Source organism: Acanthisitta chloris, unplaced genomic scaffold (assembly GCF_000695815.1).
Source record: "Acanthisitta chloris isolate BGI_N310 unplaced genomic scaffold, ASM69581v1 scaffold4772, whole genome shotgun sequence".
Lineage (NCBI taxonomy): Eukaryota > Metazoa > Chordata > Aves > Passeriformes > Acanthisittidae > Acanthisitta > Acanthisitta chloris.
The window spans coordinates 49,556-77,340 of NW_008658675.1; the positions used below are offsets into that span (position 1 = coordinate 49,556).

The following is a 27,785-nucleotide window of genomic DNA, read 5'->3' on the forward strand; positions in this document are numbered from 1 at the left end:
GTATTTCAACAAGAAACATGAAGGGAAATGATCAGTGTGCTGTTTCATGGAGGGAAAAGGACAAAAATTAATGGCTTTTCTCAAGTGCTTAACCGTATGTGTACTGCAGAGCAAAAACTGTATACTGAAATTGCAACATTAAACCAACAAAGAGTAGCAGCTTCTCCCAAGAAACTTGTGTGAGTCCCACTGTTCTTGCAAGTAAGGCTGATGCAATTACAGCTGGAGCTTCTGGACAGTAGAATTGGTGGTGGGCCCAGCCTGGAGCACTGTTGTGCCATCAGGAAGGGGGACAGAGAGCAGAATTACTGTGGCTATTCTCACATCATCCTTGCTGCCATGGGCTGTGGAGCACCTTTGATCTAGATGGGACTTACCCATGGGCTTGTTTCTTGGAGTTTGTTATTCTTTATTCTGAGACAATAAGGGGTGGGCTTTTTTGCTTTGCTTGTTTACTTTCTCCCCCCAAATCCAGAGCCTTACCACACATATTTGCAGTGACTGATCACAAATGTGCAGGCTAACTGACAACACCATAAAGATAAGCTCACCACAGCATGTCTGAGGTACACAGACCAGATGCAATATCTGTAAATAGTTTTGTAAAAACATAATTCCAGAAGTTTCACATAAAATATATCAAGAAAGTAATGGGCCAATTCCTACACAGAATTTTTTTTAAAGTAGTCATCTGTAAATCATCCCCTGGAAGCTTCTTATTTGTGGAGATGAACATGCTTAAAAACACAGAAGGGAAATGGTCACTTGGGCGACTGGCAGTAGGGAGACTGGCATTAGGAGGAGCAGTATCTTCCCCACTCCCTCCCTTCCTGTAGTTTTACTTACTTACTGCCTCCCATTGCAGGAGATGAGCGCACACAAGGGCATCACATTGGCATCAATTGTCTCTACAGTGCAGCCAAAAAGTAGCAGGAAAATGCATAACCAAAAAAAAAAAAAGCTGTAATAAGTATTCTAGCAAATCATTAGATTTCAGCTCAACAGTGGCATGGTTTTCCCCAAAATGGATGAGGTGCACTGGATTCATGAATTTGCATAGGCAAACATCTGGGACATAAGCAGAGTCTGAGGGTCTCTTCCTTATGGGACAGGAAAAGAGTAGGTGAGTGGCAAAGCTTGTCAAAGTTTGGTGGAGTAGAGCAGAGGGAGTTTTGATGTCTGCAGATGAAAAAAAGCAGGTTTTGGTGGGATGGACCTGTGGTTTTCCCAGGAATACTCAGGTTTATGGGATGAAAGAGAGATTCTCCCAAAATGACTTGAAGTGAGCATTTTTCTACTTTTTCTACTAAAAGTAGTGTTAAGAGGTGTCTCCATATTGAGAGGAGAGGTCTATTTAGGAGTGTTTTGTAGGACTCATATTTGAAGAAAACCTGGCCTGATGGAAGAGTCTCTTGTTAGATGTTTGTTAGGAATGCAAAATTTGCATATCTTCTGTAAGACTTGCCCTATACCTTGTGCCTGTTAGGAGGTACAAATGTTGCATGTGGCCAAGAGAATGTGCACAGACAAGATGCACTTCAGTGTCTAGCCGTGTAGGTGCATATATCTTGCAGAAACATGCTAAAGGTGGATAGAGAGTCTATTGCATTTGCCAAGAAGTTTAGAAAAATATCTCCTACTTTTCTAGTGATAACTTCACATGCAGTTCAGAAGGCCCCACCTGAAGGGGTTTGTGGAAAAGAAATTTCAACAACAAAAAAATATTTTGTCACCTTGTAACTGGATGTGCTTGCATTGAAAAAGGCTGGGTGGGGTGATGAAGACTTTGAATGCTTTTTTTTTTCTTTTTTTTCTCAGTATGTGCTGACAATGAGAATGAACTAGAGGCAGATCAGCAGATGGACAACTTGTACCTGAAAGCTTTGGAGGGATTTATTGCCGTGGTGACACAGGATGGAGACATGATTTTTTTGTCAGAGAATGTCAACAAATACATGGGTCTTACTCAGGTAACTTGTTCTCTTATGCTTTCCTGTCTTTTTAGTACAATTCCTAGAAACATGTCCTATGCTTAAATGCAGAAAACTCAAGCTGTGTCACTGCAAAAAAAAAAAGGACTGGATACAATGTCTTATTTTTGAGGCAGGTACCCTGCACACCAGATAATAGTGGGGAGGTTTTCCCTTTCCCTTCCTTTCAAAGCTGTAGTGTCTTTGGTGATTGAAAACTTGCCATCCTAGATATTACCGTGGAGAGGAGAAGACATTTGTTTTACTTGTGCCTTAGACTATAAGACAAGCAGGACAGAGCTGTTCTTTTGCATCCCCATTTTCTGCTTTATGGATTGGGAGTTTTCTCCTTCTGCATTGAAAATTACCAGTGGTGTTGACCATTAACTGCACTGTGCAAATCCAAAGACAGAGAATTGTTTGGGGGAGAAAATGAGAAGTTATGCATAGGGTAAAAAAAAAAGGGGGGGTCACAGGATTTGTGTCTGTGAGCACCCTGTCAATGCACTTAGTTCTAGGGGCCAGTTTCATCTGAAGAGCTCTATCTGAAAACAGATAAATGCTATTGGTTGCTTTTGTTTGGCTAAGTGTAGTTCTTACTTCTGCACAGGTGGAACTAACTGGACACAGCATTTTTGACTTCACTCATCCATGTGACCATGAAGAAATTCGAGAGAATCTGAGTCTGAAAAATGGTAATAATCAAAAAAATACAGAAGTCACTGTTTGCTTTTTATATAACCAAATGAAGTAATTGGCTAGCAGTAGAGATCTGTTCATCACGGTAAAGGGAATTTTCATTCCTAGAGTAATCATTAACTGTTATTCAGTGCTTTGCAGATTTGTTTTGTTTTGCCAAATATTGCTTAAATATGGTAGCACTGTGGACTGTTTGCTTAGTGGTTTACTTTCATCAAGTTGAGACGGGCATAGTGTTTTCAGTGGTAACACTTCGGAAAGATTTATGTGCTGCAAGTGAAAACATAGGTTTAAATGCACGAAGTCCTATTTGAGTTCCACTTAAAGTTTTAGGTCTGAGTTCTACAAACTGTCCTGCAATGGTCCATGCATCTTTGATGGTCTCTCCAGGTAAATGATCTGAGAATTTAGTCTGCTATTTCTGTTGAATCCTTCATGCTTACATGTAGAAGAAATCAAGAAGTAAAATGAGAAAACTTATTTACCATTTTCCTTATACAGGTCCAGGCTTTGGAAAGAAAAACAAAGAGATGTCAACTGAGCGTGACTTCTTCATGAGGATGAAATGCACTGTTACCAACAGAGGCAGAACTGTTAACCTCAAGTCTGCCACATGGAAGGTACCATATTTGAGACATAATAGGTTTTTTGTATTTTTGATTTTGAAAGACATTTTGGTGTGGAGAGAAAGTACGTTCTGAGTTTGTTTCTCATTATTTCAGGTTTTGCACTGCACTGGGCAAGTTAAAGTGTATAACACTTGCCCTCCTCACACTCTGTGTGGGTATAAGGAGCCTCTTCTCACCTGCCTTATAATAATGTGTGAGCCTATTCAGCACCCTTCAAACATCGATATCCCCCTGGACAGCAAGACCTTCCTGAGCCGCCATAGCATGGACATGAAATTTACCTACTGCGATGACAGGTAAGCTCCACTGCTACTTTGTTTCCATAGGTGTTTCTATCTTCCTCAACAAAACAAGCAGTTCTTCAGAATGTCCTCCTCTGTGGACCTGGTAAGCAAGGACTAGAAGAAAGTATGGTCTGTTACCAAAGCGGCTATTCAGTGGCTCACTAACTCCACCTCAAATCTCAGTTTAGGCAAAACGGTACTCCTACTGTATTTCCTCCTCCTGCCAAGTGAGGAATTCAATTTTACTGGCAGAAGATGAGGCACTTCGGAGCCACAAGCATTAGGTTTTTAGGGTTTAATAGACTGAAGAGTATACAGGATTTCTGTTCTCGTATTTTAGAGAATGTCTCGACTGGCACATCGTATGGATCTTAGCCAAGGACTGTTTCATCGTTGCTTTGGCTCAGGACACTATTATCAGTTAGCTGGAAAGTACTTTGTGCCCTAAATTAACTAGGAGTTGCTAAGGCATTCAGAGTACCTGCAGCTCTGAAATGCAGTTGCAGCCTCTTGCTCAATGCAAAACAAACAAGCTTTGCTGGTTATCTATCTGCTCCTTTTAATGGCGAAATGAAGGGGAGGGGAAGATCTTAGGTCAGGCAAGGGTCTGTGTCCTCCACTCCTCACACTTCCTTCTAGAGTGGAATAAATGGAGATCCCCTAGTCTCTACCTGCCTGATTTCCCCTGGGATCTCCATGACATTTCATGCCACTGCCTCTTCTCCCTGTCTACATATTGTGGTATCCATCTTGCCTGTGTGTGAGTGAACCAGAGATCCCTTCCCATGAAGTGTCTCCCTGTTTCCCATTTGCCCAGAAAGTCCTGTCTTTACTGCTGTGGATTTTGTGTTTGTTTTGGGGTTTTTTGATTTTATGAGGTCATTCCTGAATTTAAGATGACCTTTTCTGCCTAATGAAGCAGTTCTCCTGAAGTCCAGAGATGCTAGCAACCACTGAGGTCTGTAGGGTTATCATTGGGACTATACATATGCTCGCATCTTACGCGGAAAATCATAGAACTGACATCTTTGTTATTTTTTTCGACCTTCAAAGGTTTTTTTTCAACTTTGCTAAGTAAGATTATTATTTTAAACAATGTGATAAAGCAACCATATAAACTAGCAGTGTTAGCAGCTGTGAATGAAAGCAAGATTATAAGTGTGAAACTTGTGACTGACCTTCTTGTGACCTGAGAACTGAGCAGCAAGTGTGCTCTAACTACAAATGGACTCTGATGTCACCATAATCAGACAGACTTGGTTTTAATTTTGTTTATACCTTCAGGATGAAAATACTGAGGTATCAATAGGATTTTCCTGCTGCAAGGGAAAGCAACAATATGGTAGTGCTCATTATTAAAAGCAATGTACCTCTGAATTACTGGGACCATTCAATGGCAGGCTGGAGGAGAGTGAGTAGCAGAGGATTTTGCTTTATTGCAGCACTCACATGTCTCTGCAAGACTTACTGCATAAGCCACTATAAATGAGAATTAGAGGGACTGATGCTATTCCATTAAAGATACACATGCTTATTTTGAAAATAATTACATATTGTGTCCCATCTTAATAGTGGGAGTTTGATTTACAGGGAAAATGTTTCACATGGCAGTGAAATACAACAGCTTCCTCTGGAGGATTTAACTTGTAGGAATTTTAGATATTATTCTTCTTTAAAACCAGACAACAAAGCAGTACATCTTCTACTACATAGTTTTGGTTGGATGTTTCATTCATGTTTTATTGAGATTTTTGATAAAGCTGTAAAAAGCCAGCCAGGCCAAAGAAGGAAGAGACCTCACAAACCTTTCAGGTTCTTCGCAGCAGATCCTTCTGGCTCTTGCTTCCCTCCCCAAGGGATGTGATTTCTCTCCAACAGACACATCAGTAGACGCATAAAAATGTAAAACACTCAGCTGTTCTTATCAAATTCAGCTGCTGCTAGACAAATTGCATTGAAGGAGCAGCTTAAGCCAAGAATGTAAATCCAGGCTGAGGAGCAGGGGAAGGAAAGCAGCATGTGCCAGTCAGATGCCTAAACCCTTTTCAGCGTACTCTGTCCTTTCCGCAGCAGCACAGCAGGGGTGACACATCCATAAGAGACTGTATTTCCAGTTTAAGTCTGATACCACTGAAGGCAGCATGCCTCCTCTGCCAGACAGTGGTCTTAGTATCCTCTTTGCAGTTCATCTGGTGTGGACAGGTCTGCTTCCAGGGAGCATTCAGCTTTTATTTTCAAAGCATTCACTTAAAGAAACACTAGGATTTCTGAGGATAATCTCTTTAGGAAAGCTCATAGTCTCTTGTCTGTCACAAAGCAACATGCAAAATATAGGCTGGCTACTTTACAACACTTTGTAACAAAAACTAGTTGGCTGACAAGTGCAATTATTCTTTTGGCTTTTCCTTGGGAGGGTACAGGATAGATGCAATATGAAGCAGGCAAGACTGGCCATCCCTAATTTAAAATGTGTGAGACAGTACCCATATAATTTGCCTTCCAAAAATAAATTATGTATGTGGGCCTAGAACTTGCCAGTGGTTAGGTGGGATACGTTTATATTCTTAAAAGAGCTTTTACAAGGTGATTAGCCTGTAAAGAAGGGTTCATGAGATATGAATAATAAATAGGGGTTGTTCTGTTAAATGCCTGCTTCAGCCATTCCTGGAGAGTGATTTAAAAATGTTCCCTCGCTCCACTTAACTTGGCTAAGTGGCTTACAGGAAGGATTATTTTAGCTGTAATACAGAAATGTTTATCAGTTGTACAATTTAATAATCCAAGTGAGGATTTAGTTCAGCTGCACAATGCTTTTGTGTCAGGGAAGATCACCAGTGAGGGTTTTTCAGTCAGAAAAAAAAGGCAATTATACAAAGGTAATTTTGTTACCTGAGTGCATAGCTGATGCTCGGTGGATCTTCCTGTGCAGGGCCATGGTGCCAACGAGTAGGTAGAACTAGTGGCAATATGTTTCTGTGGTGGAAAAATACAAAAAATGAAAGTGAAAACTGTGCCTGAATTTAATAGGAAACCCCAAAGCTACTTCAGGTGTCCCAGCACATGCAGTCTGAGCCTTTATGCTTTAAGCATAGCAAAGGAAAACCATATGCTGTGAACTGGAGGAGACCAAGGTTTTGAAAGCAGGGAGGGTAATGTGGCATCTAAGTGGCATTTGCTTTTCACCTTCTTCCCTACAACCTCTAGGGTGCTGTGGAAACGAGAGGGAAGCACTCTTTGCCTGTAATTGCTGCAGGTAGCATGCATGACAGGAGAGAAGGAGGGATAAAGAAACAAATCTGTTCTGCGTGGGGAGAGATGTGCAGGTGGCAGCTCCAGAGGCTGTGTCACCAACCAGTCCCCTGGCACTGGCACAGTGAAAAGCATATGTTCTCCATTACTTTGGAGGCATGGCTTGCTGTGGGGAATTGTATGTTCCTGATTAGAAGAAACCTGATTAGTTATGCTCTTTTTTTTTTCTTTTTCTTGATTGAAGCATTTTAATGGAAGAGTTCAGTTAAAAAAGAGCAATGGAGGATGCATGGTGAGTCAGAGTAGGATAGTGCAGGAAGATGCAATGCCATAGTGGTGGGCCCAGTTAGATTTTTCCTAATAGGAGTATACATGTGGGATCCAGACTGTGCCTGACTGAGAGGAATCTGAGTTGTATTATGCTTCCAGTTATGTCCCAGTAAAACAGAAATATGCAGGCACAGGACCTTGGATGAGATTTGAGTTTGCCACTTGACCTATATTTGGGGAATATTTTTAAATTAGGTGAGAATGCAAATAAGCATTTGAATGGAGCTCCTGTCCCTCCATCCCTACTCAGGGAAAAATCTGGTATGAAGACAATAGTGAAGTGATGACATCTGAAGCCAAAGATCCACATTTGACATAACTGGCTTTTGGTATATGTCATATTTTTTTTAACGAAAACCCCATGACTGACTTGTTAATAACAGAATTTGATTTAGATAGACCAAATGAGTAGGAGAGACAGAGTCCTGGTTTTTCATATATCCATCTGTTTTTTTTGCCTGTCAGGACAGATACACCTGACCAGGCCAACTGTCCCTCTCAGGAGTGGATTTGGCATTATATTTTTTTCATTGGTCTGAGTTACAGTAGAAGCAGCCATGAATACTTTTGAGAGGAAATGTGGGTGGTTGGCAGGACTGCCCTGCTGCCTGCTCTGGCAGGCTGATGGAGTGCTCTACTCCAGGCATAGTGTCTGTGTTGGGCTTTATTATTTTTTTCTCTTTTTGTTTTAAAACTCATTCTGCTTTAAGTATAGCTTTGTTTGTTTGTTCCCCTCAAGACCAATTTACCTTCAATAACCTTGTAATGGTTTGAATACAGAAAGACTTTGTTAAGAGATCCACACCCTCACACACAGAGTCCACACACTGCCTGACAAATATACACCCAGCTATTTTTTTATAAGCAGTAAACATTAGAGCAGTCTTCCACAAAGAGCCTGACTTCTCAGTCCTGATGGTTCTTACGATACTATTTTAACTCTAGAAATGGTATACAATAAGAAGCTTTGTGCTTCTATACAGGGACAGAAAAGCAGAATTTTAAGAAAAAACAAAATACTTGAACTAGCTCATCTTGTAGGAGATGCAGCCTCCAAAGTAGTGAGGTTTGTTTGCTTTGCTGTGCCTCGAAGAGATAAACTAGGGCAAAGTTCTACAAATCTAGAAATAGGATTCAAGATCACTTGATGGTTCATTGTGTACCCTGAGCACAAAACTTTGCCTTTACTCCATGTCCCAAAAATGGTACTTTAAGATATTTTTATGTGTTAGTTTCTCTTAATATACTATATATGCTATATTTTATACACATACTATATTTTATATCTATACACACTATACTATATATATAATGCACTATATATATATAGTATATTAAGAGAAACTAAAGTATTGCTCAAAAAGCACTGCAGTGGTAATAGTTGAGACAGATCCACTACTGCAGGTGTCTACTGCCCACCTCTTTACTGTGTTTTCTGAGATTTTAACTTCAGTACATCATGATGACAAGTTTAGCCTCTGAAAACTGAAGTGCCAGTCTGGCAAAATTAATATTTCCCCAAAGGTATTTGTATTCAAGGAAAAAATGTGGTTAACAGGAAAATAAACAGCCTTGCAGCCTACCTGTCGCCTTCAAGAAAAGATTATTATTATCTTTCTAATTAGCATTCTACAGATGCAAAGGAAACACAAAGCCTACCATGGTAGGAATGCCATCCAAAACCACCGTATAGTTTGTTTTCCAATTTTGTCATTCCACAGCTTGCACAAAGAGCAATTTTCTGTCTGGTGTCTAAAGCAAAAGTAGAAGTCTTGTGTCCCGGACTCAGTTTTGTAAATGACCCTTTGGCCCCATGGGACATATATATTTCTCATAGTTATGTACTCCTTCTCTTAGCTTCATGGGATGCCTTTTCATTTGCACTCAGTCTTCTGTGTGTTCACTTGGCATTAAAAAAAAAAAAGCATGCAGAGTTTGGAGGGTGCACCTCACTGGCAAACCTCAAAGTGGTGCTCAGGTGAGGTCAGTGCAAGGACCTTTGCTGAAGCACTCAGTGCCTTCTGGCCCAGGTACTGTTTGGGCTCTCGGCTGCAGCCAGTCTTCTTCCACAAATATCTTGGGAGAGTTGCGAGGTGGGTGTGATGAACGTGGGGATATCTGCCTGCCTCAGCCCTGGTGCATAATGTGGCATGAAACTGGCTAATCTGATTTCCACCCCTGTACTGCCTGCAGCCTACAAGATTTTTGTAAGCTTTTTTTAAGCTTCTCAGAGTTAGCAGCACCAGAGGAGGAATACAGGAGGCCATGAACTGCCAATTCATGCAGCCAAATGAATACAGCTAACAATTATTGGAGAGAGGGTGTTTGTTATAAAACAGTGGTGTTTAAAAATATAGAAAACACTGTCAGCCAATTTTAGGGATTTTTTTGGGGGGTGGGAGAAAAAAAATTCTATAATTTTTAAAAAGTCATTTTGATCCCAGAAGTCTTTAAAGAGAAGTGTAATGTATCTGAATAGTGTTAACAGATTAACAGATCAGTCAGCAAAGGCATAGAGGCTGTTTAGACATTTATTCTTACTTTTCAAAGTACCTATTTTAAAACAATTACTCTTTATTACTATTTCACTGCTACCACACATGGGTTTAGAATTTGGCCAGTGTTGTGGTGTTTGTGGGCAACTCCTTGATATCTTATTTTGATCTTTTTGTTTAATATGCAGTTGGTCGCAGTAAAAAGATACCAATCCACCACTTGCTAACTTTCATTTGGGATTACATTAGATCTAATTAAATTTGACATTGTCACAGCAGGATTGCACCACAAGTCATTCTGTGCCATGGAATGACAAGAAGAGTAATTTTACAGTGAGTGTGCTCATTATGAACAGCAAGGAGCAGTTTGAGAGGGGGAATTACAGGACTGTAATTTTGCATAGAGATTGCAGTTCCTATATGATAAGATTTAAGAGTCCCTCAGTCTGCTGTAACACATATTTTTTGCTTGCTGTCTCAGTTCCACTGAGACACCCTTGAAGCCTATAATGTGGTTTTGGATCTGCATTGGTGTTGCTGGGTACATGAGACTTCTGTTTTTCCCTATTATTTTTATTTTTCCTTCTTCTGCTCAGCTCCCACTTGGCTCTCAGCTCCCAGGGCCTGGATTACAAGTAAATCATCAACTTCCTGAATTTTAAATACCTTGCCCTTGTGAAGAGCACCAAACTAACTGGGATAGTTTGAGGATACTGTGCCATTATATAACCAAAGGCCATAGTTTCTGTTTTTAAAGACTGTGTGTTTACACTGGGTCTGGCAAAAGCCTCTGGCCACTTACACCCGTGTGTCCCAGCTGGCTGTGTAAAGGCAAGCAGCAACTCTATTTTGTGAGCCTTACTTTTATTATGGCTCCTTCAGTATTTGTTGTTTTTTCCTGGTGGTTCAGCTCTGACAACCAACTCATTATGAGAACTACAGCTTTTGTTAAGAAAGAAAAAGCAATTGTGGTTTCAGAGAAAACTTACAGATTTGACTGGGATGTTCAGAAGCTTAGCAGTGAAGACAGTAAAAAAAAAAAGCTCTTTGAAACTTGGATTCAAGAATTTCCTCTTTGCTGGTCTAACTATAAATGTAAATAAAACTGTAAATATAAACAGGAGAGTAAGTTTTTGAGGGGAACCCAAATACAAACTACTGCTTTTGCTCAGCTAAAGCATTGTGAACCCAGCTTTATTCCACAGAAATCAGGACAGAGAGTAGTTTTCAGAGTGACAAAACCAAGGTGTGTCCTGGGGCTATAAGCTATCCAGTTCTGTGGAGAAGGAAAAGCTGACTCAGTGTCTTGGCGTTCAAACCATATACAAAATAGCTCTATCTTATGTGTCTTCCTTGCTGGAGGGGGATCCAGGGGACAAATGCCACGCTCTTGCTCTGTTTGTTTTACAGTATTTACATGTCTGTCTTGTAAAGACATGCTTGTGTCTGGAGGGCTGGGCCAAGGCTGTCCTTCCAGGGAGTACACAAACCTGAGGATGTCTCGCTTCAAAGTAGCAATGCCTCGACTCGAATGTGGCAGTGGCAGATAAAGCCTTTCGGAGAGAACTAGTGACAGTTGACGGCAGTGATGTGCTGCAAAATGCTAACCATTCCTTGCTAACCTCCAGCTTTTAAAGGTTTATAGTCGGTTCTCAGTCCTTCCTGCTACTGCTGTCTGATACAGTTGCAGACTTTTCTTAGAGGTTAGAAGCTAGGAAATGACATCCAAGAGCAGTGTTGTCTTGTAAAACAGAAGATAGGATGATCTTTGCTTTTGAATTAATTTTTTGCTTACTATGTGTCTTGTAAAGTTGCATACGATGATATTTCAAATTGAATTTAGGAAGAAAAAGAACATTTTTCCTTCACCCCTTCATGACAGAAAATTATCTGCATAGTTTGATGACCTATTTCATTTATTCAGGAACTTGTGAGAAATTCTGCCTTGACAAAAGGAGTCTGCAAAAAGTCTAGTTTTTGAGATCATAGCTTTCTTTGTGTAAAATCCTACTTAGTTTATGGATTAATCACCCAAGTAACCTAATCCATATGCTAAAGTTCTCATATAACTGAGGAAACACTAGGTAGTCAAGCTGATGGTTTTTTTCTTGTTTTTCACCTTGCATTCTCATTTTATTTAAATGCAATACCCAAAGTAGTGATTTTAACCCTTTTGTGTATGTTTTTAAAATGTATGCATACTTTTAAACCTGATGGTGTCAACCACTACCTTCCTCACACATTGGATTTGAATGATGGTCGTTGGGAGTTTCTGCATGTAGTGGACAGCTTGAGGACTTTGTCAGTAGTAAAAGTTGATACCTTCCATAAGAGATAGTGTGCAGTAGGCCTGGGAAGATTTGCAACACACATAATGACATCCCTAGGAATTTTGATTCCAGTAGTAGTACAAGGCAGTTTAGTCTGAACATGGAGATATTTCAGAATGTTATCAGAAGTCCTCTGCAGCTCCTGATGTGTTTGGTAGTTCAGAGTTTCTCATACTGCATTTTTAATTCTGTTTGTCTAAGGCCTAGAGCTGATAGATGCCCTGCACATGTAAGCATAAGGCTACAGTGACTTGAATTTTAAATATTTGCTTTGTTTTCCTTAACCAAGAATAACGGAATTGATTGGATATCATCCAGAGGAGCTGCTGGGTCGTTCGGCATATGAGTTCTACCACGCCTTGGACTCAGAGAGTATGACCAAGAGTCACCAGAACTGTAAGTCACATTCTGATTTTTCTTCATAGCTTGCGTCTAAAGCATCGCTTGTGGATACCTCAGTAAGCAGCTGAAAATACAGTCCACTTTGTGTTCAGATATTTTCCAAGAACACTATTTATGCCTTGCAAGACAGCTTGCAGGTTACCTTGCTTGTCTAGCCGAAATCTACTGTTGATCTTTCCAGAGGGTCTGTTTTTTGCCATAATTAAAACTAAGCTTGGATGTTAGAGAGGAGAATCACCATCCCTCTAAGGGCTCAGCAGGAGGAGCAGCTATAAAGGGACATAGGAAGAGCTTATTGAAGGGTAACTTTGAATGTCTCTCTTTTGCTACCAAATCACTGCTATCTTCCCCATCCAAAGCAGATGTGCAAGTAGACTTTCTGAAAGGGATAATCATTATACAATTAATATCTACTGCCAGTAACAGCTTCTTCTTGTTATGCTTATGTGAGCTGCCAATTTTAGCTGTTCTTAATGTAAAAAACTCGTATTATTCTGGGGGTCAAAGATCAGGTCCAAGATCTGCTTGCTCTCTTCAGCAGGCCATACAGTTACACTTCCCCTCTCTCTCACATAGGTGTCTTAAATCTTCAGTCTCTATCCTTAAGAATTGGTGCTTTGGCTGGTGACAGTTTGGTGCACTAATGCACAAGTGACATTTCCCACCCTTGGCTGTTACAGCCCCTGAAACAGTGGGTTGGAGACTTCTCAGTAACACTTCACTAAAAGCTCTGCTGCTGCTCTTTTTATAGGAACAAAGCAAAGCTGCTAGATTGAAATCTACAAGCTAAAAGAAAACAAAAACCCAACACACCTTGTAGTTGCAATGATGAAGGTTTTGTCCTCAGGAAAAAGCCCACGGCTTAGGTCATGTCTGTAGGGAATTGCTTACCAAATAGACTTACAGAAAGTATTTCTGTACTTCCCAGAGAAATGTAGCAGCAAAGAATAGCTGTCTGACCATAAGGGGAAAAGGGAATATGTGTTAGCGCCAATGGCAAAGATTCAGGACAGTTTTAAGTTGAAATGTTTCTTGAAAGAATGTTTGGCAGTGATGAAAGTTGTGTGCTGTAAAACAGTGTTGATATGAATCATCCTGTTTCCAGAGCTGCTTAAAAGAAAAAAATAAATCAACTTATCCTTAGTGAGAGTTATCTGGGAATATATTTGGTAAAATTGTTTCTTAGGTAATATTTTAGTGTTTTTAACAGTGCAAAGGAATTAGTGCTATTCATAGGTAGGATGTTCATATGTGCTATTGAGAGTCATCCTATGAAATCAGGGGGTATGCTGCTCTGGTGCTTTTGAACCTTTGAGTTGCATTTTAAGAATGGGACAACACCAGGAAGGGAATAAAATGGGAGCTGGCAATCCCTTTGGAAACAGGAAAGAGAGAGAGAGCAGGTCCTTGTTGGTTATCCCTATCTAGTTAATGAAATGGGAGCACTGAGTTGGGACTTGTCCATATAAAGATTTCTGAAGCATTTCTAGTACCCACTGTGACCAGGCATTGATAGAGGTTGCTCCTCACTCTGGCAATTCAATTAACTTCATGTAGTGCAGAGTGTATGTCTAGATGCCATTTGTGCCTGCTGAAAAGGGACATGTCCTACTGACTTTTGCTGTAGGGCATGAGGTCTGATGGAGAAGCAAAATGAAGGCAAAAGTAAGTCTTAGAGGGGTGTTACACTTGCAAAGTGCTCAAGGCACTGTGCACTGCACATGCTATAAATGTTTAGGGTCAAACTGTTCGGTAGTGTTTATGATTGCACAGGATCAGCATGGATTATCTTTTTACTGTTGGAAGCACAGCACCAAAGTCTGTGCTGTGGTAAATGCTGTTGCCCACAACAGAACCATCAGTTTATATTTCCAGCAAATTTGACCACTCTAGTTTTTCCTAAGATAAATACTTCCTGTGTCTTTTGGGTCCATCAGACTTCTTACCAACTCAGAGAACAACCAAAAGACAAAAGTGACAGCAAACTGTGACTTGAGAAAATGCACATGAGTCCTCCAAATAGGAAATGCCTAGGTTTCATTATGTGTGTCATTGAGGTGTTGTCTATGCACAAGGGTAACCAAGCAGGCACACAGCTTATACAGAGCTTACTCATTCTTTCAAGCATGTAGCTATACAGATCTTACTTTTTTTTCCTGGCTGTGGCCTTTTACACATGGAAGTACCCACCTCAGAATTCTTGCTTGGCACACTTGCATTTATTAAACAATATTTTTGTTAGAAATATGCAATATAATAGAATATATATTTATGTAATAATGCAGTCATCAGTTCTGATGGTGTTAGTTAGTGTTGAAAAGATGCATAGGAAATAGAGGAAGGAGACTGAACTTTGAAAAGAAAAACCTCAAATCAGTCTTGCATAGAAGTAGAACTCCTTCCCTTTCCTTCCTTCTAATTTAGTGATAACTCATGCTTATTGGAGTTTTACAGTACTGCAGAGTTGGGGTTTTCTTCTTGAGAAACAACAACCTCACATTCAAGCAAGACACAATAGTGTTTGTGTTCATGGCTGAAAGTATAGTTGCATGTAGACTGAGAAAGTCTTAATTAGCCACTATCAAATGGAAGATTAGAATGTGCTTGGCAGTGTTTAGCATACCCAGATTTTCATGTTAGGCAAGCAAGACAAAAATTTCTGGCTTGTTACAGAAATTTACAGAAAAGAGTGACTGTAGAACTATATTTTCCAATTCAGCAATTATTTAAGTACTAATCTGTAATCATTTCCACTAAGAGCTAGTCTTGTTGCCATTAAAGCCAATGGGAATTTTGCTGCTGACTTCAGTGGGGAGCTGAATGTCACCACCTGGGACCTTCCACCACCTGTACTTTGCAGTACATAGCAGAAGCTCAACAAGCTTTCCAAGTGAATCATGTTTCCCAAGTGTTTTTCAGTGAAGAACAAATTTTATATTCTATTATTTTCATCCCTGCCTTCCCCTCTCTCCACCCAAAGATAAGGAATATATTTGGAGCCTATTTTATAGAGATGTTATTAGTTCTGTAAGGATACAGGTAATGTGAACTTTATAAATGACACCAAAAAAAAGGGAAAAAAAGAGAAGTGAGAAGTTCAATCAGAAGGCAGAACCTTAAATGTAGCGTTGATAACAGAGTCAGCAGTTACAAGCATATTAGTAATTTATGAAATTACCCCATGGAGGGATTCTGCTGTACTTTATTATATCAGAACATGACATGCTTTGAATAATAATAATAAAAAAGATTAAAGCAGTAAAGAGCTTCTTTGTAATGTAACAGGCGCCTACACTGTGACTCTTATTGATGAGCTGATGATTAGGAAGCAGTGTAATTATGTTTCACAAGCAGAGCAGAACAGTCCAGTCACTAAAACACTTTGAAATGAAAGCCTTTTGATTTTGTTCCACCAGAAGTATTTAATCAATAAAAGTAATGTTCTACTTTGTCTAAATAAATTAAATGAAGGATGATTAGATACTCCTAGGAAGAAAACAAACAAACTTCAGAAATAGAAGGATAAACACAGCAACAATTATCTACAAAACAGTAGTTGCATTTCACAGGCCTGGATTTGTACATTTGTAATGCAGGAGAGACTGACAGTAGATAGCTTCTGTTAATGGCCACATTCACAAGGAATTTTTCTGTACAAATACTGCAGAACCAATTTTCCAGTTCTACTGAGTGAAATTACATTATTTTTAGGGCATTAGTTTGACGGCATACTGGTTTGGGGCATAAAAGCTGTTTAAAAGGACAGATTGCCAATGTGTGGTCAAAGGTTTAGTTCAGCCAGTTCCCACTCCTGCTGCTACTCTCTGTGACTGTGTCTGCTTACAAATACAAGCTCTTATTAGTACGAGTGCTGCTTGAGTGCTCCAGCTCTAATTTTACTGCCACTAATCGACAGTATTTTTCCTTAATTGAAAACTTTGAATTACAACAGGTAGCATATCATAAAACTTTACATCTCAGAAGTCCAAAGTTCCACACTGAAAACTCATTCTCTGCAAATACTGCAAAATACTGAGGGTTGTCAGGGCTGCAGATTTCACCCTTCAAACATCTAGCTGAGGCTTTAAATCCGAGTTGTACTGTTGTCAATTTATTGCTTGAGAAACAGGACAGTTCAAAAACCATTTGATTTGGTCACATGGGTCTTGGTTCCTTCTAGGCTGCTAATTCCAAGCTGTCACAGAGAAAAAACACAGTTCAAGCAGCGGGAGAAATACAGTAGTTTGAGGGGGTTTTTTTCCCCTATACAAAACAGTCCCATTTACCCTTCTTGCTTTTGATACTTTTGTAAGAGTGATATTACTACTTCAGCCTCTTAAGACCAATGCTGTGCTAGTGACTTTTTTTTTATGGTGTTGATATCTCCAGCTTCTAAGGGATAAAAAGAGAAAACATCAGATTTTAGTTTTTTTAAGGAATATAGCTTTTAAATCATCCGACTCTTGTATTTATCAATCACCTAAATAAGGAAACTATAAATAGTTTCCGCAATAAATTCACTTCTCTATAGATCAGCTTGGGAGCCCAAACCAAAGCACTTCTTGAACAGGGACTCTCAGGAAACATACAGTCAGCAGGCATTATTTTGGGGGCAGTTGGGATATTATATTGAATATTAAAAATCTCATGTTCTGATCTGAAGACTCAGATCATCTCAAGAACTCCAACGTCAGAACTCAAATTTTCAATCTTGAGTAGAAACCTGAAATGAACAGCCCCTTTTATATTTAAAATGGCTGAATTTTCCCTCAGTTAAGAATCCTTGGTAAGAAATGTTTCAGTGCAGTTCTGCGCAAAGAAAACTCACAAGTGGGTTTATTTAAAACAAGTGTTACATGTTGTGTTTTCTTGTCCTGCTGCATTATTTATGTCTCTGCTCCCTTTTCTCAGTGTGTACAAAAGGTCAAGTAGTGACGGGCCAGTACCGCATGCTTGCCAAGCATGGTGGGTACGTATGGCTGGAGACCCAAGGAACAGTGATTTACAATACGCGAAACCTACAGCCACAGTGTATCGTCTGCGTCAACTACGTGCTGAGGTAAGTTGTGCAGTGCAGAAAAACACACGTGTCGACTCACGTGCTGGAAGAAATGCAAGATTTAGAGGAACTTTTGAAGCATCTATTTATTCAGCGTTGTTATTCTGAAATCAGTTTAGTCGTGTTTGTTCAGTCTTGTTTACTGATGTTAGACATCGATGAAAAATGCGGCATGCCTGTTCCCATGCACACTGTTGAAATACACCACAGCCTTCCTCTTCTGCAGCATGGTTGCTGTGCTGATACAACAGAGTATAAAGTCTGCACTGAAGATTTGATTGTGTAACACCTCTGCTCATATGTTTTGTTTTTCTAATGCTGGGACCAAGAGGTAAAATTAAGTAGTAATTCTATCTTATGTTGCTAGGAGAAGCTGTTTAACGCCTCAAAAATCAGGACCAATCAGGAGTTTTGCCTTCATTTGGCAAAACTCAAAGTTTTTTTGGTCCTAGATGGGGCCAAAATAGGAAATACTTATTTGAGTGATAGTCTGGGTCATTATAGCCTCGACTACATCCCTTTAAAAAGCAGAGCAACAAAGCCCTGAGTATTCCCACAGAAGTCCTGACCACATTCTCTGCGTCATCCGAGATGGTGGTGCTCAGCAACGCTGGAACTGTGCCTCGCCTGTCGAGAGCCTGGCATGCAACTGAGAGGACAAAATGCTCCTGTAGCCCCAGCTTTAGAGAGTTTATACTGCCTACATTGCCCACATCTCTTATGTTTAGAGTACAAAGTGCCTAAAACCTATTTTCTTGTTAGTGAAATTGAGAAGAACGATATTGTGTTCTCCATGGACCAAACAGAATCACTCTTCAAGCCTCACCTGCTGACGATGAACGCTGCCTATGACAGTGGCATCCCTGGGACGGAGAAGAGCGACTTCTTGTTTACTAAGTTAAAGGAAGAACCAGAGGAACTTGCTCAGCTGGCACCAACACCTGGCGATGCCATTATTTCCCTGGATTTTGGTTAGTATTTGTATAAATTATTTTTGTGCAACAAAGAACCGTGTGTGAGCCTACATTTAGAAACTTAATAGACAAGGTCTGTTTGCTGCGTGTACAAATTGGGAGTAATGGCTAAAAGAGCCCACGTGCTCACACCAGTGGAAAATTTCTGTGAATGAGAGCAGAATCAGGCTTTCTTGCTGACTAAACAACATGCATTAAGTCTATGCCAACTTATTGTCATAGCAACTAGGAGCAGTGTTTACTTTTAATGAATAGCTGCAGTTATATCATAACACTGCACAAGCTAAAAGCATTCATTAATATTGTTAAAACTCCATCCAGGGACACAGAAGTTTGAGGAAGCCCCTGCCTTCACCAATGCTGTTTTGACACCAAACAAAGCATGGCCAGTGGAAGTGAAAAGCCACCCTGCTCAAGGTGAAACTCTGACAATACCATCCTTTACAATGCCTCAGATTGCACCTGGCAGCAGTACTCCAAGTGCAAGCAGCAACAGTAGCTGTTCCACGGTAAGAAGAGCTTATAAAAAAACCAAAAGACATGTTATGTTTTATATGCAAGTCCCAGCAATATATGTAGATGATGTTTTCATGTTAGCAGTTCTGTCTCATTGCTTATTAACAAGGCCCAGTGTATCTGTATCCTTCCTGTACAGCATGTACCTTAAGGATCAATAGCAAAACCATCAAATGGGAACTATATCCTGCCTTGCCATTGCAATCCTCATTGTCTCCCAGCTCTCCCTCAGTAATTACTGTAACCAATAAAACAACTAGTAGAACATGCTACCTCCTTTCATGGAGTGAGTTAGCCTTAAATAAAGAGCCAATGTAAAATTTTGTGGTCAATAGGAGCACTGCCCCAGACCCATCCTCTTTCTGTGTATTAACTAGAAGTTGTAGTCTTTAGAAAGTTTACCTAATTCAGGCTTTTGAGAGCAGCTCTGCGGAGTTCCCCACTGAAAGACTGAACATGCTTTCAGGGCACTGCCCGCAAGATCTAGAGCCCCCCTTAGACAGCTTTTACAAGAGGACATCCATTCTTAAGAAAAGCATGGAGGTATTGCTGAGCCATCTCCCTCCTTGACAAAAGTATTTAATAGTGTACATTTCTTCTTCGTGGCCTGAGTTGCCAAAAGACAAGACAACTAAGACAACAGCTAGGTTCCAGAAGTGGGTGCCTATGTCTTATGCTTTCCTCCAACACACAATTACTTGACAGTACATGATAGAAGTGGACAGTTTTGGGTTCTGAGGACACTAAATATTCAGTCTGGCCATTTGCCTTTCATAGGAAAGAGGTGCTACTGAATAGTGCAGTATAAACAATGTGATGATAAGCCAATACTGTGGTTGTCTTGCTGCTTATAACAAATCATTATTTCTCTGCAGCCCAGCAGCCCAGGAGATTATTACAGTTCTGTGGATGAAGATCTTAAGATTGAGGTGATTGAAAAGCTTTTTGCCATGGACACAGAATCAAAAAGTCAGTGCACCTCCCAGGTAAGGAAATATCTCTTCCAAAAACCACAAAAATCTGCTAGTGAACGTTTCTGTCCCTAACTCTCTGAAGCACAAGGTTTAGAATGTCACTGTGGTGGCACTGCTAAGAGGAAAGGAGCACCAGAGAGCTTTCAGAATTTGGAGGTTTCTGTAGATTGGATAAGGAATAAAAGCAGAGCAATTTTATATTTTTTTACCTGGCCTAATGACTAATGAGTAAACATCCTTTCTAGAACAAAATATAAATAAACTAATTCTTGCAAAACATCAAAATGAGAGGGGAATGACCCTCGTAGCATGTCTCTAACTACAAAATGAAAACTGTCATTGTGGATATATTCTTCTTGTTTTACCTCTTGGAAGATTTTGAGAGATGTGATAATTACTTGCACATAAAGTAACAAAGTCCTGTATTCTAATCAGGGTGTAAGTGTAGAAATACCCTCTATAAATAACAAAATCCATTATTACAACAGTGAGCTAGTGAATAAAAGGTGTGGGCCTAATTCAGGATACTTGGATACTTAATTGAAATGCCTATGTTGAGAGCTTATACTTCTCTGTAGTCAAGAGAAAGGAACAGGCACTGCTGATGGGCAGCTCAGACTTTACACTCATCTCCATCTATTAATCCTGTGAAAGATTGGGGTGACTTGGGCCCAAATGAGGTGCCACAATTTGCCAGTGCAATTTGCAGAATTAGGTGGGCCATGTCCTAAAGAAATTTCATCTAAGTCTGGACACAGAAACAGAAATGAAAGCAAGAGAAGGAGTGGACAGATAGGAGACAATTGCAGATCAGGATCAAACTCAGTGCAAGACTTGACATGTGGAAACTTCAGTTTCATCAGATTCAGCATCAATGTTGGCCCACCACATCAGCAGCTTTGGTAGGAAAAATGAGTGTTGGAAATGAATGTTAGTGCCTCAGGGGTGCTATGACCTGGCCAACATTGGTTATCCTCTCTGTTCAACTCTGGTCAAATGTCAAGAGAAATGAATTTGGGTATGACTAGTCCTCCAAGGGAAAAAAGAATATAGGTTCAGGTGGGATAGTCTCCTTCTGATTAAATTTTTTCAACTTCTGCATTTTTACACAGCTTTTTTTTTTTTTTCATATATTTGGCTTATGAGAAAGCTGTGTCTTCTACTTTAGCATGCAAAAGGCTGGGGTTCAACTACATGCCACATGTTATAGAGTCTTGGCAGACATGTTCTTCAAAGCTTGGTCAAACACAGCATCTACTTCAGATCACACTGATCCTGCAGGCTGCATGTAAACTACTTTACCGAATACTGCTCTTCTGGGTGATTTTTTTCATAGGTTTGTTGCCTTAATTTTGCTGCTGCTGATATAATGGACATGTATGCTAGCATAGATATACAACATCTTTAAATAGGAACTAGATGGTTTCATGTGGGTAAATATGGCAGTGATTTTTCAGCTTTGTATGTATTAGTATGCCTTTTTGCACTAAATGCCACAACTATTATTAACTTAAAGTTTCTTTATGAACTTTCTTTATCTTTGCACAGACTGACTTCAATGAACTGGACCTTGAAACCTTGGCTCCTTACATTCCTATGGATGGAGAAGATTTCCAGCTCAGCCCAATCTGCCAAGAAGAACGTCCTCTCTCTGAAAGTGCACAAAATACCCAGCAGAGTCTAAGTAGCATGAGCACCATCTTCCAACCCCTTGCTTCCACTACTTCACAGAATCAGTTCCTCCCAGAGAAATATTGCCCACAGCTATCAAATGAAAAAATTAACCCTGGTCATGGGTCCCTGTCATCGGTGTTCTTCAACAATATGAATAGGTCATCACTGCCACCATACCGTGACCAAGCCAGCACTCCCCTGTCTTCGATGGGAGGAAGACCAAACACCCAGTGGCCACCTGACCCCCCATTACAATATGTTCCTGCTAAATGGAGACTCATGGATAAATACTCAGGAACCCTATCAAGTTCCCCCTCAGGGCCTCCAATACCTTCTCCGAGGGTGCCCATATATAAAAAAAGGTAAGTGTTTTTGTGATATAACTATGTATTTTACTCTGAAAATATTTTGGGGAATGAGAGGGGCCATAATCTTGAGAAATTCTTTTTCTCAATTCAGATGAAATAATTAGTTGTGATAGGCATCAGTCTGCACCTCTGGGGGAATTAGTGTGGTGCTGTCCCAGTGGCAGTGAGTCTGGTGGAAGCAGAAGCAGGCTGTTTTTTCATTGCCTGTAAGGATATGTGAATGGGCTTCCTGCTGGTCAGGTTAAAATTACACCAGTAATTTTGCAAAGCCTGCCTGACTTTATGCAACTTAAGAAAAGTACTGAAGAGACTTAGTGCTCCAGCAGTAAGCAGGGACCCATGCATACTTTATTGCCTAGCATATATTTTCTGCACAACAGAAAATAGGGAAGAGAGAGGGATGAGAGTACATTATTGTTGGCATATGTAAATACAACAACTAAGATTTACAATTACAGGCTCTCTTTCTATAACCCTTCATCACCTCATTTGCTTTCTTACATGTGAACAGTATGCAATCAAATGCACATTGGAGGCTACATTCCTAGAAGTTGCCTCTCATAGCTAGAAGTTTCTCTGTAGCTCTTGGGTCTTCAGTGTCAGTCATGCCAAAATGTTCAGCAAGTTCATGAAATAGCAATGATAATTTTAAAACCTGAAGCTCTGCAGTTTGGTTTCTGGGATTTCTTGTTGGCAGAAATACCAGTGTCTGAATATGTGTCTGGAAAGAGAGAATTTGTCCCCTGTCGTCAACCTGTGTGTGTTCATACTTAGTGTGCAAAGTAAGGGGACAGGCATGGCTTTCAAATCCTATTCTTTACAATCATATGACTTTCTTTTCCACAGCATTTTTATGTCTGCCTGGAGATCCCTAGAGGCTGTTTATGCTAAACTTTCACAAGTCTTTGATCCTAAATGTCAAAAATGTCCTAAGATTGTGGGATGACTAATAAAAGAAAATAAAAACATTTGATGTTTGAGATCTGTCCACTGGCAAGTCTCAAAGACACTTTAAATGTCTTTAAATGAAAGAAGATTCTGTGTAAATGAACAAGATTATTTAGATTTGCTTCCCTGTGCACTCACACAGAGATTTCTTCTTCACAGGCCTCTGGATGCTTTTGGACAACGAGGCATAGATATAAACCCAGCAAGAATTGCTCTGTCCAACAGTTTGAAACTGAAGCGACAACTGGATTATGAAGAACAAGCATTACAACAGCTGAGTGGGGTAATCACAAGAAGTGTACCCCCTTCACAACTTTGGACTCACCATGGTCACTTGTGTAATTGTTTGTTTTGCTTTCCTTCACATTCTAGGGAGATCCATCTGTCATTAACCCATCTCACCTAATGTGGAAGAGAATGAAATTTCTCAAAGGGGAAAATTGTTCCTTGGTCACAGAAAAGAAGTCTCTCAGCACAAGTGTCCTTACTGGTAAGAGGAAAGTGGTTTTGCAACATTACATATTGAAACAATTTTAAGACAAGTTGAATAGAAACAAAAGCTCTTTCAAAAGGAAATGTAAATAAGCTCTGTAAATATTACACTGAGCTAAAATAAAGATCAAGTTGTATTGCTAAGAGCTGAACCATTTAAGGTACATTTGATAAATACCAGGTAGATGGTTTCATGTATGTTCACACTCTGGCTTTGGAGGTAACAGAAATCAGCTTAATGGAGCTAGGTTTACCTCATGCTGTTCCAACATATGAATATGTCAGAGCTAAAACAGATACTCCTTCTCTACAATGTTGCTTTTCCTTACACAGGCATATCTTGTGTGCAGTCTTACTGCTAGAGCTGGTATGGTTTCTGCACTTCTTTAGGACAAGATGCTGATCTGCCTGTGCTTTGAATTAGTATTATCTACTATAATTATTACACTGGCTTCATTTAATTTTTTTCTCCCTGATATTTAAATACCAGATGAATTTATCTGTAACTCGAGAGGTCTGAGCCAACCAATGAACCAGCTGCAGCAACAGCAGCAGCATCAACCCACCTGTGGCAGTCCGGGTGAGAATTTGAAGTCAGGAGTGTTTCCCCCTCCGTTTTACAGTTCCCATTGCCAGGACTATAGTGTCCAGCCAGCTCATAAAGCATCAGGTAAGACCTGTTCAATACAGAAATTGGAAAATGTTGGTGTTTAGTTCCAATACTGATTCCATGAAAGAAAACACATAAAAAATATGGAGGAGGATGATAAACTAAGGTCCAAATACATATGGCTTTATAGCATGAAAAATTAGTTCTGTGGTTTAGTGTGAAACTAACATTTACATTTGTAATATGTGAGGAAAAATATTTTTACTCTTTATTTCAGTTAAACTAAGTACCTGTTTAGCCTGGAGGTCTTGTTGTCCTCCATCCATACTCTTGTCTTGTGATGGAATTGATTATATTGTACTGTACAACTTCACTGCAGCATTGATATGGGAGGTTTGTAGGTTAGGGTCATAATATCTGCCTTCTAAAAGTTGAAATAAGTAATTAAAGGGGACACGTATATGTCGCTTTTAATACATAAGGGAAACGGGTGTCAATTTAGAAACTGCGTTGTTTGCTATGATAGCAAACAACAATCTAAAATGGGGTGGAGGTGAAAAACTGCACTTGTTCATGTGACATGCTTGCAGCAGTTTAAGGCAGAGTGGTGCATGGGTTTGCTCTGACACCTGTAACTGCTGGTGGTTTGAGACATATTGACATAAAGACAAAATGAAATTCTAACGGGGATAAACAGAAGAAGAGGGAGGAAACAAATCCTCTTCCTGGTCTCAGCACCATGACTTTCTTTGCTGCTCTGTTCCAGGTATGACCAGTCGTCTGCTGGGGCCCTCCTTTGAACCCTACTTGTTGCCCGAGTTGACAAGATATGACTGTGAGGTGAACGTCCCTGTTTTGGGCAGCTCTACACTTCTGCAGGGCAGTGAACTGCTCAGAGCGCTGGACCAGGCAACCTGAGCGACCCTGCAGTATTCCGTGGCCTATACTGTTCAAAACAGCTTCAGTTTTTAAATATATTTTTGCAAGTAGACAATTTCTAATACCAATACACTTTTACAGGATTTTACTTAGATATTGAACCTGTCCACATTACCAAATAGTGGCCTTTTGAAGTTACTTACTTTATTATTCATATTAAAGAAATACATCTACTGTATTTTCTCTATTGCAATTAAAGTGGTGTTTAGAGTTTGATTACCCTCCCCTTATCTCATTACCTGTAATTTATATTCTGAATTATTTTTTTTTCAAATTTCATGCTAATAAAAAGCTGTGGTAGAAATGACTCATCACGTGATACTTTGGCTGCAGTAATGCAAAGATTTATTTTTATTGCCAAAGATAAATGAAACAAATTTGATCTCCAACCACAGTTTTTTGTTGATCTGCCAAATTAAAAACCTCTGAGTCTTTCTGTTTTCCAGCATTTATTTTATTGTAACTGTAATAACTTTTGGAAAAGCATACTAAGGAAAAATCCCAGCCTTCTGCCCCCCACCCCTTCCCTTCATTTTTATACACTTTGTTGAAAGAAATGTGAATGGTGAAATGCAATGTTTGTGGGTATCTGTGAAAGTTGCACGTTGTAAGCTTTTTTCCTCAGAAGCAAGCCACATTCTCAGCTGCCTTAACCTGGCTTAGCTCTACAGCCAAGGGAGTCCTACAGATTTGCCCCAGTGGAGGATTTAGACCTGTGTTTTAGTTTGTGTTGAGATTTTTTTGTTTTATTCTTTGTTGTTGCCTTTATTTTTTACACAAAACAGATTTTTTTTAAAAATATTATTTCTCTCTGGGTCAGTTTTTAATCATCTCTTGGTACTTTTGCTATATCTATGACACAACAACTTTAAGAGCTGTTTCTGCTAGAAACTAGTAGTATTTGTTATGATGTTGCTGATATTTCAGGAATCGGAGCAGTGGCCAGTACTAACACTGATTAATGTTACCCTTTTTCATTCTATATGCTAGCTAGCAAGATAATTGCAATATTGAATCATTAAAACTAAAAGTTAAAGTAGCATTTCCCAGTGTATTAGGCTAACTCAGTTATAAGTAGACAAAGAGAATTAAGGATTTTGCAGTGAGATGAATAGCCAGCAGGCAGGTCTCTGTCATTTTTACTTGCCTTACATTAATCAGTACCTGAAAACTCATTAAAAGGCAACCAGACATTTGCAGAGCTCCTTTCCAACTATGATTAATTGTCATGCACTTATTTGAAAAATAAGGCTTTTAATGCTTTCAAAGGCAAAGGAAAGTTTAAATTACAATATATCTAAACAGTAAAAGGTAAGTGAGCAGTTTTGACTTTAAAATGCATACAGACCTAGATCTATGTTGGGATATATCATCTTGTTTCCTCCACTGGTATAAATCACTGTAGCTTCATTGAAGAAAATGGAAGAGTGGCAATGTAGAAAAGGTAAAAATTTGGCTCAGAAACTTAGAACAAAAATATATTTTTTGAGACTTCTGATTCTGCTGAAGCCTGGTGTATAAAATTGCTTTATATCATGCACTGACACTTGCAGAGAGGGAGCCTTGGGTTCACAGAGCTGTGTTAAGCGAGTCTTAGCCACACATACTTTTGTTATTGGTACATGATGTAAAAAATAAAATATAGTCCCTATTGCAGGCAATTGTTTAAGATTTTATTACCAAAAATTATCTGCTCCTAAAGTGAAGCTATTACTGTGTGGAAAAAGTGTATTGTAAGCATCAACATCTGATGAAAATTGGCAAGCCAGATTTGACAAATTTTGCAGTGGCAAAGGACTTAAGGCTTCAAGGATTAAAGACACTTGAATACTGCTCTTCTGTTTCTTATTTGTGTAGTTTCAGCATTAAAAATGTTATACCCTAACAGTTTACTAAAACACTCTGAAGAAATATTCCATGTCTTAATATTAATCATACTTTTTATCATAATTATTTCATAATCTATATTGCTGAATTCTTATTGACAATATTATAACTGTATGGGAACTTTAACTTGATAAGGAAATGTATTTTGACACTGATACCTTATTAAAGTATACTGATCCTAAAATTCTTTGTGACTCATTTGCTATGAATTTGTTATTTGTTGTATCATTGTAAAACAAAAGTATTTATTAAATTATTTATAGAAAATAAAGGTTTGCATTGATCTTTGAAGAATGAAAGAACAATCAAATGTTACCTGTATTTGAGAACTGGGAAGTAGCCTGCCAAAGGGTCCATACTGGCAACTGCTTTGTGGAGTTTACTATCTTTCCTCAAACGGGGAATGAATGCCCTGCCCACCACTGCCCTCCTGAAACGTGGCCTATGGCTCAGGCTGCTGCTTCCATTTCAAAACCACGTTCCTGTCCAAGTTGCTCAGGGTGCCTGTTGTACTGCTACCCTTAAAAAAAAGGATGGAAAATTAAGTCAACCAAATGACAGTTTAGAGGCTGAACTGCCAGCATTCCCCACTTCAGTTTTGGTAGAGTAACAGAAGCCATCATATTCTGAGCAGTCCTGAGAACCCCCTGAATGGGCTTTCCCCTTCCAAGCCTCTGCTTCACCCACACAGTTCTTTATCCTGATGCTACTTTTAAAATGGTCCTTTTCCATACAGAAAATGCCAGTTTTGCCTGTATAATTACACTGATCACATTGCAGGAGGACAGACACATTAAGAAATTAATTTCTGAACACGCACTTAAGTTGAAACTGGGCTGTGTGGAAGCTGCTAGTGCTTGACCCTTCTGATCACTGTCATTGAAACATGCAGTACCCATACAGGCACAGGTGAGCTTCTCCAACAGCAGCAAGTCTTCCAAAGAGCCTGCAAAAGT

At 39.6% G+C, this 27,785-nt stretch overlaps 1 protein-coding gene across 1 annotated transcript in view; it reads left to right on the plus strand.

The window, feature by feature from the left end:
* EPAS1 (endothelial PAS domain protein 1) overlaps positions 1-27,096 on the plus strand; it is a gene marked incomplete at its 5' end in the record, with an annotated part of 76,454 nt that extends 49,358 nt beyond the window's left edge. Inside the window, 14 exons of the mRNA XM_009085179.1 lie at positions 1,819-1,970; positions 2,581-2,665; positions 3,171-3,289; positions 3,392-3,594; positions 12,276-12,382; positions 17,300-17,447; positions 18,210-18,418; positions 18,743-18,930; positions 19,813-19,923; positions 21,460-21,947; positions 23,061-23,184; positions 23,274-23,391; positions 23,884-24,063; positions 24,770-27,096. Of these exons, the coding sequence (XP_009083427.1) occupies positions 1,819-1,970; positions 2,581-2,665; positions 3,171-3,289; positions 3,392-3,594; positions 12,276-12,382; positions 17,300-17,447; positions 18,210-18,418; positions 18,743-18,930; positions 19,813-19,923; positions 21,460-21,947; positions 23,061-23,184; positions 23,274-23,391; positions 23,884-24,063; positions 24,770-24,921 (2,384 nt within the window). The remainder of the gene's footprint in view (positions 1-1,818; positions 1,971-2,580; positions 2,666-3,170; positions 3,290-3,391; positions 3,595-12,275; positions 12,383-17,299; positions 17,448-18,209; positions 18,419-18,742; positions 18,931-19,812; positions 19,924-21,459; positions 21,948-23,060; positions 23,185-23,273; positions 23,392-23,883; positions 24,064-24,769) is intronic.
* Positions 27,097-27,785: the final 689 nt, after the last annotated feature.